At 32.4% G+C, this 13,776-nt stretch overlaps 1 protein-coding gene across 1 annotated transcript; it reads right to left on the reverse strand.

Moving 5' to 3' along the window:
* Nucleotides 1-5,783: 5,783 nt before the first annotated feature.
* LOC132634327 (uncharacterized) lies at nucleotides 5,784-13,392 on the reverse strand. The gene is made up of 6 exons (XM_060350593.1): nucleotides 13,037-13,392; nucleotides 10,034-10,183; nucleotides 8,861-9,343; nucleotides 8,578-8,654; nucleotides 6,926-7,762; nucleotides 5,784-6,157 (listed from the first exon to the last, which is right to left on the reverse strand). The coding sequence occupies exons 1-6, from the start codon at nucleotides 13,197-13,199 to the stop codon at nucleotides 6,065-6,067; spliced, it is 1,803 nt and encodes a 600-aa protein (XP_060206576.1). The 5' UTR covers nucleotides 13,200-13,392; the 3' UTR covers nucleotides 5,784-6,064.
* Between the last annotated feature and the right edge of the window lie 384 nt (nucleotides 13,393-13,776).

A 13,776-nucleotide genomic window follows, 5' to 3' on the forward strand; every position in this document is an offset into this window, starting at 1 on the left:
TAAGCCATACTATGAAAGTGTGGGAAAGGGTGGTGGAGATGAGGGTGAGGAGACGCGTGTCTATTTCAAAGAACCAGTTCGAATTCATGTCGGGACGCTCAACTACAGAAGCCATCCATCTTGTGAGGAGACTGGTGGAGCAGTATAGGGAGAGGAAGAGGGATTTACACATGGTATTCATCGACCTAGAAAAGGCTTACGACAAAGTTCCAAGAGAGATCCTATGGAGATGTTTGGAGGCTAAAGGCGCACATGTGGCGTACATTAGAGTGATCAAGGACATGTATGAGGGAGCCAAAACCAGGGTAAGGACAGTAGGAGGGGACTCAGAGCACTTCCCAGTTGTGATGGGGTTGCATCAAGGATCAGCTCTTAGTCCGTTTTTATTTGCCTTGGTGATGGATGGATTGACGCGACAAATTCAAGGTGAGGTGCCATGGTGTATGCTTTTCGCGGATGACATAGTTCTGATCGACGAGACTCGTAGCGGAGTTAACGCTAAGCTGGAGGGTTGGAGACATACCTTGGAGTCTAAAGGGTTTAAGCTGAGTAGGACCAAGACATAGTACTTGGAGTGCAAGTTCAGTGAAGCACCTCAAGAGGATGGCGTGGAAGTTAGGCTTAGTACCCAGGCCATCCAGAAGAAAAGTAGTTTCAAGTATCTTGGATCTATCATGCAAGGCAGCGGGGAGATTGACGATGATGTCACACATCGTATTAGGGCAGGGTGGATGAAATAGAGGCTCGCTTCCGGAGTGCTATGTGACAAGAAGGTGCCACCACAACTTAAGGGCAAGTTTTACAAAGTGGTGGTTAGACCGACTATGTTGTATAGGGCGGAGTGTTGGCCAGTTAAGATCTCTCACGTTCAAAAGATGAAAGTTGCCGAGATGAGAATGTTGAGATGGATGTGTGGGCACACCAGGAGTGACAGGATTAGGAATGAGGCTATTCGGGACAAGGTGGGAGTGGCCTCGGTGGAAGACAAGATGCGAGAAGCGAGACTGAAATGGTTTGGGCATGTGAAGAGGAGAGACACGGATTCCCCAGTGCGGAGGTGTAAGAGGTTGGCCATGGATGGTTTCAGAAGAGGTAGGGGTAGGCCGAAGAAATATTGGGGAGAGGTGATTAGACAAGACATGGTGCAGTTACAGCTTAGCGAGGACATGACCTTAGATAGGAGGGTTTGGAGGACTCACATTAGGGTAGAAGGCTAGTAGATAGTCTCGTTATCCTTTCTTATTAGTAGGCGCATTATCGCAGTATAATTTCTTGTGCTATGATTTCTGCTATTATCTGTTATTTCCTGTACTTTGATTATTCTATTTTATCTGTGTCGCTTTCGTTATTTGCATTTCCATATTGCTTTGAATTTCTTAGCATTATCTGACCTCTTTTTATGTTTTTTATTGAGCCGAGGGTCTTTTGGAAATAGTCGTCCTACCTTGGTAGGAGTAAGGTCTGCGTACACTCTACCCTCCCCAAACCCCACGTTGTGGGATTTCACTGGGTTGTTGTTGTTGTTGTTGTATAAGTGAAAAATAAACAGCATGCAATGTGAATTAACAAGTAAATGGTACTAAAGTAAATAACTTAAATATAACCTAAATTCAAAAGCCAAAAAAAAAAAAAAATTAACATAATACTCTTATGTCAAATTCCAACATTACATAAGTAAGTTCCAACGTAACTTAAGTAAATAATTCAAAAAAAAGGGAAAATATAAGTCTGTAACCTCATTCAAACGAAAATCTATTTTAATAGTGTCACTCGTTATATGCCAAGTTTGTTAGTGACTCAATCTTTCCAATATTAAGAGGCGTAGTTTCAAAAATTAGAATAATAACACGGTTATGCTAAATGAATAGAATAAAAAAATACGAGCAATTACATGGAACTACAAGAAGTAAAAGTTGAGAATGAGAAGAAAGAAAATGAAAAATAAATAATATAAAAAGAAATATACATTTTAAAAAATAAAAATAATTAAAAAGTAAAACTAAAAAAGAAATTAAAATAATTGAAATAAAATATAAAATAAAAATAAAAAGAAATTAAAATAATAGAAATAAAAAATAAATTAAAAAAAAAGAAACTAAAATAAAACGAAAAAGTAATCATGTAATTACACCCAATTCTCAAACCCCTCTTGAAAATTGGAGAGTGTAATTATACCCAATTTTCACTTAACTTTGTAATTACTTGACCAAATAAATAGGTAAAACTGTGTAATTACACTCATTTTCAATTACTTGGGTGACTTTCCAAATAGGCACTAAAAGTTAAATATTTATCTTTATACTGCATGCAAGACCCATTATTCTCTTCAGGATCAAAGGTACTGTATTTAAAAAAAAAAAAAATTGCCAGTATGGATTCTTTGTGGTAAAAGGAGGGAGGCAGTGTGTTGGGGGGTTTTGTTGGGGGTGGGGGGGGGGGTGGTGAACGGTCACATGGGGGATTTTATCGAAGAGACAAAAGGGGAGCTGAGACTTGGGAAGCCACGTGTGGTAGGACAACACATCAGGCTACTTGGCAGTTGGCACATGAGATGTTACCGCAAATTGGAGTTTGGTTTTTCTCCCTTGTTTTCTCTTCTTTTGGGGTTTTTGACTTTCATGTTTAATATATATTTTGAGGTTCCATTAATCTAAATTCACATTAGAAAATTTCACTTTAAAGATAAATCATTACTTATAAAAAATGATTTCATTCTCAAAGGTCGATCCGAAATCTCTTATTGAAAAATAGTAAGGTACCAATATTTACACACAACCACAATACTTAGTGGTCTCTTTTTACTTTTAGTTTTTGGTGGTGTGCAATGTATGCATGAGAAGTAGTGAGGGTAGTGGCGGATATTAAAAGCAATCCAAGTTTCCATAAAAACTTTAGCTTTGTGTTTCCTTAAGATTTGCGAAGTTTGTACTCTTCGCGTGGAAACCCCGTGGAGTCTACTCTGCATTGGCATTGCCCTGGAGATCCAAAAGACACCATAACATTTTCTCCATTTATTTTTACTTGTCCACTATTTCAAAAACACAATTTCACTTTCATGTATCACTTTTAGCACGTCAAGAAAAAAAATATAAGATTTTTTAATGTTTTACCCTTAACATTAATTACTAATTGTCCAAATCATTTCTCAAGACTTAAGACTACAACAACAACATACCCAGTTGAATCCCACAATGTGGAGTCTGGGAAGGGTAAAGTGTACGTAGACCTTACCCCCACCTTGGAAGGTAGATTTCTCAAGACTTAAGACTAAATATCAATTAATATTTTGTAGTAAAATATTCATATCAATTATTATTTCTTAAAAGATGTGCAAAGTCCAAACTGGACAAATAAAAGTGAAATGGAAAAAAATCCTTCTGTTTTATTCTTATTACTACTATGTGATTTATCTTTTATCACATTGTTCATCATTTGAGTATAATGAAGCAACTGAGGTTTTGAATAGCTGGATTCAATCATGAACTCGTACGTTCGGCAAAATCTAATATTTCGAAATCAAATTTTATATATGTTCGAAAATATAAATAGAGTTAGATGTATATACTTTACTGAGTAATTTAAGTATGGGCATGGAGTACTACTTTGTCATGTTGATAAGAGAAATTCAAACTTGATACATAGTTTATGTGCATGAATCTTCGCCAATAACTTGTATTTGTTCACTATCCTCTATACGAAACAACATCCTATTTAATGTTGGATACTTGATGGGTACTAAAAGAAATAACTTAAATGTTACACAGCCAAAATGAAAAATAATAATATTACGTGTCGAATTATAAGTCAAAAAGTATTTTGACTGTATGACAAATTCATGCATGTCGACTTGTTAAGTGTAGTGAGTCACATTTACACTACCTAAAGCAACAATGTTTCCTAAGTTCATGCATAATCAATCCTAAGTTCATGCATAATCAACATTAATGGATAACGAAATTAAAGTTACTGTCGCATAAAGCAATAGTACCTAGTTTCACACAAATAATTAGGGCCACACAAATCACCTACTAGCTTAATTGTAAATTTTAATTAAATCCAATCTTTTTCCTCACAAATTCAAATGGTGTCCTTTTTTTTTTTTTTTTTTTCTTTTGTTATTGCGCAAAGACAAGATTAAATCGAGCAACATGATCAGTGAGAATCCATACGATCGACTCCAATTTACTTGTAATATGCGTAGTTTTTCAAAGTTTCGAGATATTTTACTCAACTCAGAGAGGTATAAAAGGATAACGTGGTGCACTAAGCTCCTGCTATGCGCAGGGTCCAGGGAAGAGTCAGACCACAAGGGTTTATTGTAGCAGTCTTACCTTGCATTTTTGCAAGAGACTGTTTCCACGGCTCAAACTCGTGACTTCCTGGTTACATGACAACAACTTTACCAGTTACGCCATAACTTCCCTTCAACTCAAAGAAGTATAGTTCAACAAAATTAAAGGACTGAAATTAACCAAGGTAAGTATTGTGGATTAAGATTCAAACAAAAATAGTCTAATTCTTTCTACTAACTACTAAAGTACTCATATAAAACAATTTGGAAACGGACTAAGGTATTATAAGCGAGGTGCTAATCCCCGCTGAGTAAAAGTAACTCTACTTTTATCTAACAGAAGTATTATGGCGCATTTTCCAACAAATAGCTTCCACGTCTAATTTCGTGTTCTTGCGACAACTTTTCCAAGTTGAAGCTACACTTTAGACGATGCTAAGAATGTCTTTTATAATTGTTTTTGTCGTCATTCCTTTCTATTTTAAATTTTCTGGAACTCTACGCAAGCAATAGCTTGTATACTGTGGAAGAACGACTTAACTAAGTTGAGCAGCCAAATGTCAAACATATTCCCTCTTGCGTACGATATAAAGTCTTTTTGCATTTTGGTGTGAATTTCACTGACTTTTGTATGTTATCCGAATTTTTTATTATTTTTTTTTAATTAAATAAGGATCGGGGAACGAAAAGGAATAAAGGAATAACGAAAATCGAAATCACACCTATTGTGTGAGAAACTCTTATCGATGACTGTGTTTCAAGTTGATTGATTCATATGTAATGTAAAACTTAATTACCTGCAGTTGATTCTTAAACCTTAGTGAATCAAACATAAACTAAAAATAATGTGGAAATTAATTTTTATAGGAATTGAAGCGGGGCATAGAGAGTATTGAGCACTCCGGACCCAAACTTAAAGGAGCGTTCTCTCCCTCTTCTGAACTCATAAAGAGGTTTGGCATGAATTGGGCCAAAACGTCCATTCGAGGATCAGGAAATTACACCCATTGATGAGTGGTCTTGAATTTTTGACTCTCGCTTGCCCCATTAACAAACATTCAAAATTAAAAGTTAAGACTTGTTAAACTTTGAAGTTTATCCATGGAGCATGGGGGATCAGATAGTCAAGACCATCACATTTATGGTTATTCTTGTAAATCATCCTTCGAGAACATCCGATGAAAAACATTGGGCCCAAACACTTAAGACATGCAGAAGAGGACATTTTATTGTTTTATTTGAAAACGGGTAGTAGTAATAAACTTGTTGTGCGATGTTGAAAGAAAACGGGTAGTAGTAATAAACTTGTTGTGCGATGTTGAAAGAAAAACTTGCGGTGTGATCACTATGAAAAAAAAAAAAAAAAAAAGAACAGTAAAATATGATGAAAAACTGCATAGAGCTTATATGAAAGTCAATCGAGTGCAATAATAAAAGCGTTATCCCGTAGATGCTAAGGATATAGCAAATATTATACTTAATTGAGATGCAATTAGTCCAAAGATAATCAATCCCATAATATTTAATCAGTCAACCAAAGGTTTGTAATGTCGGGACGATTAATGGGATACTAAGCAAAACGATAGTCCCAAGTCAAGAAAAAAATGCAAGCCTGCAATTAAATACTGGCCATTAATTCAAATGGGGAAAAAAATGTCATTTAGTTGAAGCAATCCAAATCATACGAAACAAAATAGTCTCCAGAGAAATGAAAGATGCAATTTCCACTTGAGGAAACAACTTTATCACTGCAAAGAGCCATTGTGAGAGTTGTCACTGGTAGTCTCTGATAGCATTGGATCTTATTGATGAGCCATGAGGAAAATTTGCTATTTCTGGAAACTCGACACTCGATGTTGGTGCCACCTGCATATGTAAGTTTAAGGTAAAATTTACTAGAGATTACAAGTGTGTTTGGTATGACGAATCATATTGGAGAAACAATTTTTTATTTTGTGTTTGATTGTCAAAAATATTTTCAGGAAAAACATTTCCAGCAAAAAGGGGATAATGAGTTCCCTCACTTTTGGACACAAGTTATTTCCTTTCATAATTATTTTCAATATTTAATAAATATGAAGGAAATAATATCAGTCACCTATGTGGGTCAACCCAAAAAATAAAACAAAGTTTTTTTTTTTAAAAAAAAAAAAGGAAGAAAAAGGCACACTGAGAATAGATGTGTCATTTAAACAAGAAGTGTCTTGTTTAAATAGAACTTTTATTCCTCTTCACCGTAACTTTTCTTTAGTGAAAACACAACAAATATATATTTCTTTCCCTAGAATTCTTTGTGAATGATTCGTAGGAATAACCAAAGTGATCTTCTTCAAAGCGTTCGAATAATGTTATGTAACTAAAGTATGATTATAGACGCTAAGTTTATGCAGTGTAATTCATGTTTTGGTCATGTGATTGCATTGTCGACTAGTGAAACAAATAAATGAATCTTGAGAAAATTGTGTATTCTTAGATTGATTTTCCTTCAAATTACTTTTTCTGGAAAAATATATTTTTTACTCAAATCATATACGCCAAAAAAAGTATTTATCAATAATTAACTTATGTGATACTAAACACACACATTGAATAAATAAATTTGTGAGATAAGCAAAGTTAGATAGAAGCACTAACCTGATCACCAGAGTAAACTTGATCAAATTCACTGTCTTGGTCACTAGGTAGGTTATCACTTGGAAGTTTAAGATTTTGGAAGAGATAATCCATATTATTGTAATCGAAATACACATCATAGTTTTCATTCTTCCTTGAATCACCTCCTTCCATATCACTCGGATATGATGCCGCAAAAATATTGCTAGGATCAGACATGTTTTGTTCACCCATATATTGCTGGAAATTAGCATTGGTTACTCCTAATCCATTAATAATAGTCGCATTTCCAACATCTGTATCAGATATCATTGCACTATTTGAATATGTTTTTACATTGTACCCATTGACATTCAACTTATAGTCATTTTGAGCATGATAATATCCATCATTAAACACTAGCCCAGGCCTATAATTAGTGCTCCCATTAATTGGGCCTTGTAGTCCTTGTGGTCCCAACATTTCAAATAATGGGCTATGTTGTTGTTGTTGTAGCCCACAGCCAACATTATTTTGTGCCGACAAAAATGGGTTATTGAATGGACTGTCAATGCTAAGGTAGGTGGGTCCAACATTAAGTTGTGGGTGATAAACCAGCTGTTGAATTGAACTCTCTCCTCTTTCAAAAATGTTGTTGATGTTGTGTGGTTGAAATGGAAACTTTGGAACTCTTCGGATTTCTAGGCAGCATTGTTGTTGTTGTTGTTGCGGATTTGTAACATTTGTTTTAAGACGAGCCATTGTCCCAAATCTTCTAAGTCTACTTATTTGTTTAGAACCACTTGAAGATCTCTGACCTGATGGGTGACGAATAGATTTTCGCTTTTTTGGAACTCTCCAATTGTCGTTACGACATTTCTGGAAGTAAAAAAAAATGAAAGGAGAGTTGAACTAAATAAGAAGTTCTTTATCCAAAAAATACGAACTACGGTTGAACATAATTAAAATAAAGATTATATATTTAAATCTTCTAATATGATTTTTGATAGGAATAGACTGGTTCAAAAAGAAAGGAGATAGAGGTTGTAGGAGGATCATCTGTAGCACTTGAAATGAACTTCAAGTTAAGATATATCATGAGCTATACGGAAATAGATCAAATATTATGTTTCCTTCACCCAAGAAAATTATTTTTAGTTTACATAAACCATCAACCATGTATACTTCATAGTTAAAAAGATAACAAAAACTTACTTCAACGTATAGATAATAACATGGAGATAGATATATAACTGTGATATTCTAAAAATAATTGGGTATATTCATCATATGTATTCATTGTGAGTTGAGTGTCTTTACTACCATGAAAGTCATTTTAAAAGAAAAATATTTTTGTGTTTGATAATCGGCGAACGGTAAATATCTTTAGACAAAATATAAAATAAGGATTGATAATAATATTTAGTATTTTAAAAAATTTGAGTATTACATATTGATAATAATGTCTAAAAGTTTATTGGCTAAATAAAGTGATATAAAATCAAACTTGCGACAGTTGTATTAAAAATGATTTCTTCTTATAACTAATGAAGGAAAATCTTTTCGAGAAAAACACTTTATAGTAACAAGAAAATGACTTCCTTATAAGTAAAATTTTTGGAAATGACTTCACTCATATCAAAATACGCACAAATAATATAAAGTTTACCACTTAGAATTTTTTTGGAAAGTACCTGAAGATGGCTAGCAACTTGCATTCTGGTAAGACCAGGCACATTCATCATCTCAAGAATCTCTTTCGGGTAACAACCTACATGTTATTTCCATACTAATATTATAAATTTACTTAAATTTAATATCTCTTGATTAAGCCGAGTTACATACAATTAAATACAATAGTTATTTTGCCTTAATTCTAAGCAAGTTTATGACCATTAACAGTATAAATTTTCACTGTTCATGTTGCTCGATATAATAAATAGTCGAAAAATTTAATTAATCGTGAAGTAAACTTACTTCCTTCACCAAGTTGTTGCACGGCTTTCATGAATTTGGTGTGAAGATCCACAGTCCATTCTATGCGAAGCTTCTGCCTAACGCTTTTATTAATGGCACTCCTCTGTCTTTCTCCTTCATTTATCTCTTTTGTGCTTTTTCTATTTCTTTTCCTCCCTAGCTTGTATTTCCCATTGGATACCACATCATTTTCAGCCTCAATATTATTGCTCTGGTTCTCAATATTAGGTATACTCGTTTCTCCAACTTGTACTTCATCTCCGACAATATTATTGTTACCAATATCATCAACATCACCAACATTCATCTTATCTCTATTTTCTTCTAATCGTTCTCGAACTTTTTCCTTTTGGATGGTTCTCCTCAATACAAATTGCCACAAATCTTCCACGATTTCCTCGTCTAGTGGCTTTTTCAGGTAAATACAAGCTCCAATGTTCAAAGCCTTCATTGCTAAGAGGTCATTGTCTTCATCACATATAACTGCATAATTATTTCGGGAAGCTAGCATTAGAATTGAATTATCTTGTAAACATTATCTAAAGAGTTAATTTCACATATATTTACTGAACTTAATCCATTATAACATTGCTATTGTACAAAACAATTGTTTATCATATAACTCCAAAAAAAAAAAAAGGATTTACCACATATCACTTATTTTTGCTAAGTAATAAAAATCTATCCTTAATCCTATTTAACGATGATTATCAAATAACATAGCTACAGATTATTTAGCAACTAATTATGTGGCTAATTCTTTTTTTTTTTTTTTGTATTGTAATTAAAACAACTAATTTTACCCACTACAATGATGAATCCATAAATGATATCCATGTCATATTTTAAACATTATGTGACTAGTTAATTTCATTATATTCACTAAATTTTATCATTATAATAGTAATTTGACAAAATAACAATTTATCATATACCAAAAATATAGAAATTAGTAACGAATAACTTTTGTGTCGCTAAACAACAAAAATCCATCGCTAACCCTTTTAACGATGAACTATAGAAATAATCATTTACCTACGAGCTATTTAGCAACATACAAATGATGAATTTCATAGCTAATTTTTTTAAAATATTATATCGATTAAAATAATTAACTTTACTCACTATAACAATAGATGTCATAAGTAGAAGAGTACTAGAATAAATACTTACACAATGAAACAACATTTAAGGCTACAGCTTGAGCCAAAAGTTGAAAAGAAAGTAGGTCGGGTGAATGGACGTTGAATATAATCACATCGATTTTTTCCTTTCCTTTGGAGAGTATTGACATTGCTGCCAAAGCCGTATCAACTATCGTAACTATATCAATGCACTTTGAAAGTTAGTGAATAACAAAAAATAAAATTATATTATCATGAGGGTCTGTTATTTTTCATGCACAAATTTAATTATAAAATTTCATGTTATCTTTCTACACTTTATTTTATGTAATTCCACATATTAATCAACTTATATTGTAATCAATATGTGTAATCTTAGACAGGTTCACATAAAAAAACTTATATATTGTTTAGGATAAATAATTATATTATATAGAATAGAGAAGATTATATAGAAATATACTGTTATAGAATCTATTCAGATTTATTCAAATGACTTGTTGTAAACAAACACTGAATGTAAAATACTATTAACACCCATAGATAACAGGAGCCAAAGTTTTGAGATAATCATATTTCATGAATATGCATCTATTAAGTTTAGAAGATTTAGTAAAGAGGATCAGATTTATCAATAGATTTTAATTATTCTCATTTGACTTGTCTATATCGTAGCAATGACATTTTTAGTCTTGACATCAATCATATAACTAAAAAAACTGAATGTGAAGATAATAATAGAAAGTTTAATGAAATCCGCATGTTAATTATCACATGTCTCATATATTACTATAGTATCGTCTAATTGAATTCAAGAATCTTAAGTATGACAACAAAAGCACAAACAATTATAAGATAACAAGTCGATAGAAGTCATAAATCTTTATAGAATTGAGCCGCGTCGACAAATCATACTTTCTAAAAAAATAAAAAAAAAGGCATTACCTAAAATAATAGTATTTGATGGATTACAATGTGGTTTATTTTCTATATTTAATATCTAAAATGAAACACTAACCCACTATTTAGGCTTGACTTTGAGTTTCGGAAGTTTCTAAAAGCAGAAAAAAATATTAAAAACCCTTCCTTTTTCTCTTAGATTTTGCTATATGTGTTCTTTATTTTATCATGCAAATTTAAGTTTATTTCTACTCTTAATTAGTTACTTTTGTTACTACTACAAAATTACTTCTTGTATGCATGTGTACTACATTACATACAAAAACAACTAACAAAGCAATTCAAAACTAAACGATTCTCTTGAATAATCAATGAATACTAAAAAATAATTGAGAAACCCAACAAAAAATAATGGGAAAGAAATAAAAACACACCTAAATTATACTGAAATTTTCAGTTGCACTTTTTCTTTACGGGATAAAATAATTCAAGTGAATCACCATTTTATGCTAGTTTCCGATAAGATCATTATAGTTGCATTTAATTAATTTTTAATTTTCAAATATTCTAAAAATTGTTTAAAGTCCTCACAAAATTAAATTAGAGAATGTTATTGAATGACCATTAAGGTTGAGGCAAAATGCAAAATATAGTTGATCCAAGGTTGTTTGTTTCAAATTAAAAAAAAAGTTTTTAAAATATGATTTTTTTTAAAGCAAGGCGTGCGAGGTTAAAAGTAGAGGCGGCAAAATTAGCCTATGAAAACATATCCTGCAAGTTCAATAACCCGCTCATTTATTAACTCAGCCCATTTCAACCTATTATAATTGGGCTGATATGTAGCCCAAATTGACTCATGAGGAATCTTGTCAAAATATTTTCAAAAAAGTATTTTTTTTATTTGATATGTTATATACAGTCATAATAAAGAAAAACAATAATTTTGCAAGGTACGTAAAATCATAAAAGAACAAATAAAGCAATTAAAACTTAATAAAAATTGGGTGGGTTGGGTTATGACATGTATTTTGGTCCATTTTAGCCCAACGCATTTCAGCAGAAGTAAATTTTGAGCGAGTTAATAATCCGCCCATTTATTAAATCGGTCTATTTTGATCCGCCAAAATTCAGTCCAACCCGCCCATTTGAAACATCTAATCAAAAGGATGAAATAACATGTGTACATAAAAAAACATTAAATAAAAAATTGCAATAAAAAATTAAAGGAATAAAAGCTCCATGAAATGAAAAGGGCATAAAAAAAACATTGGCATCCTGGATTTTATTTGCTTAAAAGGTTGTTTCTTATTTATTTAAAACATTCAAAAAAAAAAAAAAAACATTGGCACCATGGATATCATGAATCCAAAAGGAAGGAGGAAATTTTTTAATAGAACAAAAAAAGAAAATAGAAAGAGAAATGTTTTTTCATGAAAATCAGGCCACTCTATTTGTGTGTCTAGATCCAATAAAAGACAAAAAAAAATATCTCAAGGTCAACAATAATGCTTGTTAGATTGCTTCTTATCAAGTTCTTCCCTTGCCCTTTCTCTTCCCTTTCATTGCCCTACTCTCGTTCCTCCACCACCCTACCCAAGAAAATTTATTATTTTTTTTCTCTAAAATGATAGAAAATATGTAAAAATCAAATATCTACCCCTTCAATATTCATTTTTGAGGGATTTAAGTTTCTCCTTCAACTCTATGTCATTCTAGGCCAAGGCAAAGAAAAATTGCCCCCTTTTTTCTAAAAAGACCAAGTGTAAAATGCATATGCGAGTTGATTAAATAAAAGAAAATGATTAACATCAACTCTATCTCATCGAGACATCCGATAAAATTGGAACGACACAAAGATTAACATAAAATTATCGACCCCGAAAATCATATACATCTCTATAAAAGAAACTAATCGAGTGGGTGACATGTTTATATCAAGGATCAAAAGTAGAATCCAATTTGGTTCTTTATAACTACTAAAAGACTCATTTAATAACTAGAAAAAAACAGCATAAACAAGCAGAGAAATAGTGTTATGACAACAAGAAAAAGAGAAACTCAAGATCGATCTACAAGAGAAATGAAATCTCAAAAGAGATTGATATTAAATAAACAAAGGTTATAAGTTATATAAAGATGTCACCATTTTTACCTTTATATCCGTAAGATTTTAACAAATCGACCCTGTCATCAACAAACTCTTTGTCATGATCAATCAGCATCACACGAATAATATGTTTTATCAAACCATAATAAGGAGTTGTCATTGGTTTATCTATTCCTTCAACAGTTTGCAGATTTTCTTCTTCAGACATAACGAGGAGGAGATACAAGAAATAAAATAAGGCTGAATTTATTAGTGAAACGCTAAGCTCTTTTGGTAGGTTTCTAAGTTGAAGTTCTAATGTGGAGTGCACTTTCCCCTCGAATCCTACTCATAGTATCCTCTATTAGCTATTGAGCATGTTTAGTGTTGACCATATAAATAATTTTCATTTGACCTTTTTACTTCTTTCTTTCTTTCTTTGTTGAGTCAAGACAAGGGTATACTTTTGTCTTTTTTTTTTCCCTTTTCCTCTTAGAGATTTGTATGGAGTTAATGTTTACTTGATAGAATCATTCTTCCGTGTTTAGTTACTTAAATGTATTTTCAAGAAAATATTTTCAATTTATAAGGAAAAATGACTTCAATTACTTATGGAATCTCAGCGGGTTATTCCATTTCAATTGTTTCAACCAATACTTATATATTATTTTGGAAGGAAGGGCTTCGCTTTCCGATCGCTTTTTGAGATCGGTTTAGATGAGCGTGGGCAAGTTCGGGATTCACTATCGCTTTCCGCTTGGAGCGGCTCACCCCCTTGTCACTTAAACTATTAGCATCCAAAGTGT

This window comes from Lycium barbarum, chromosome 3 (genome assembly GCF_019175385.1).
Source record: "Lycium barbarum isolate Lr01 chromosome 3, ASM1917538v2, whole genome shotgun sequence".
NCBI lineage: Eukaryota > Viridiplantae > Streptophyta > Magnoliopsida > Solanales > Solanaceae > Lycium > Lycium barbarum.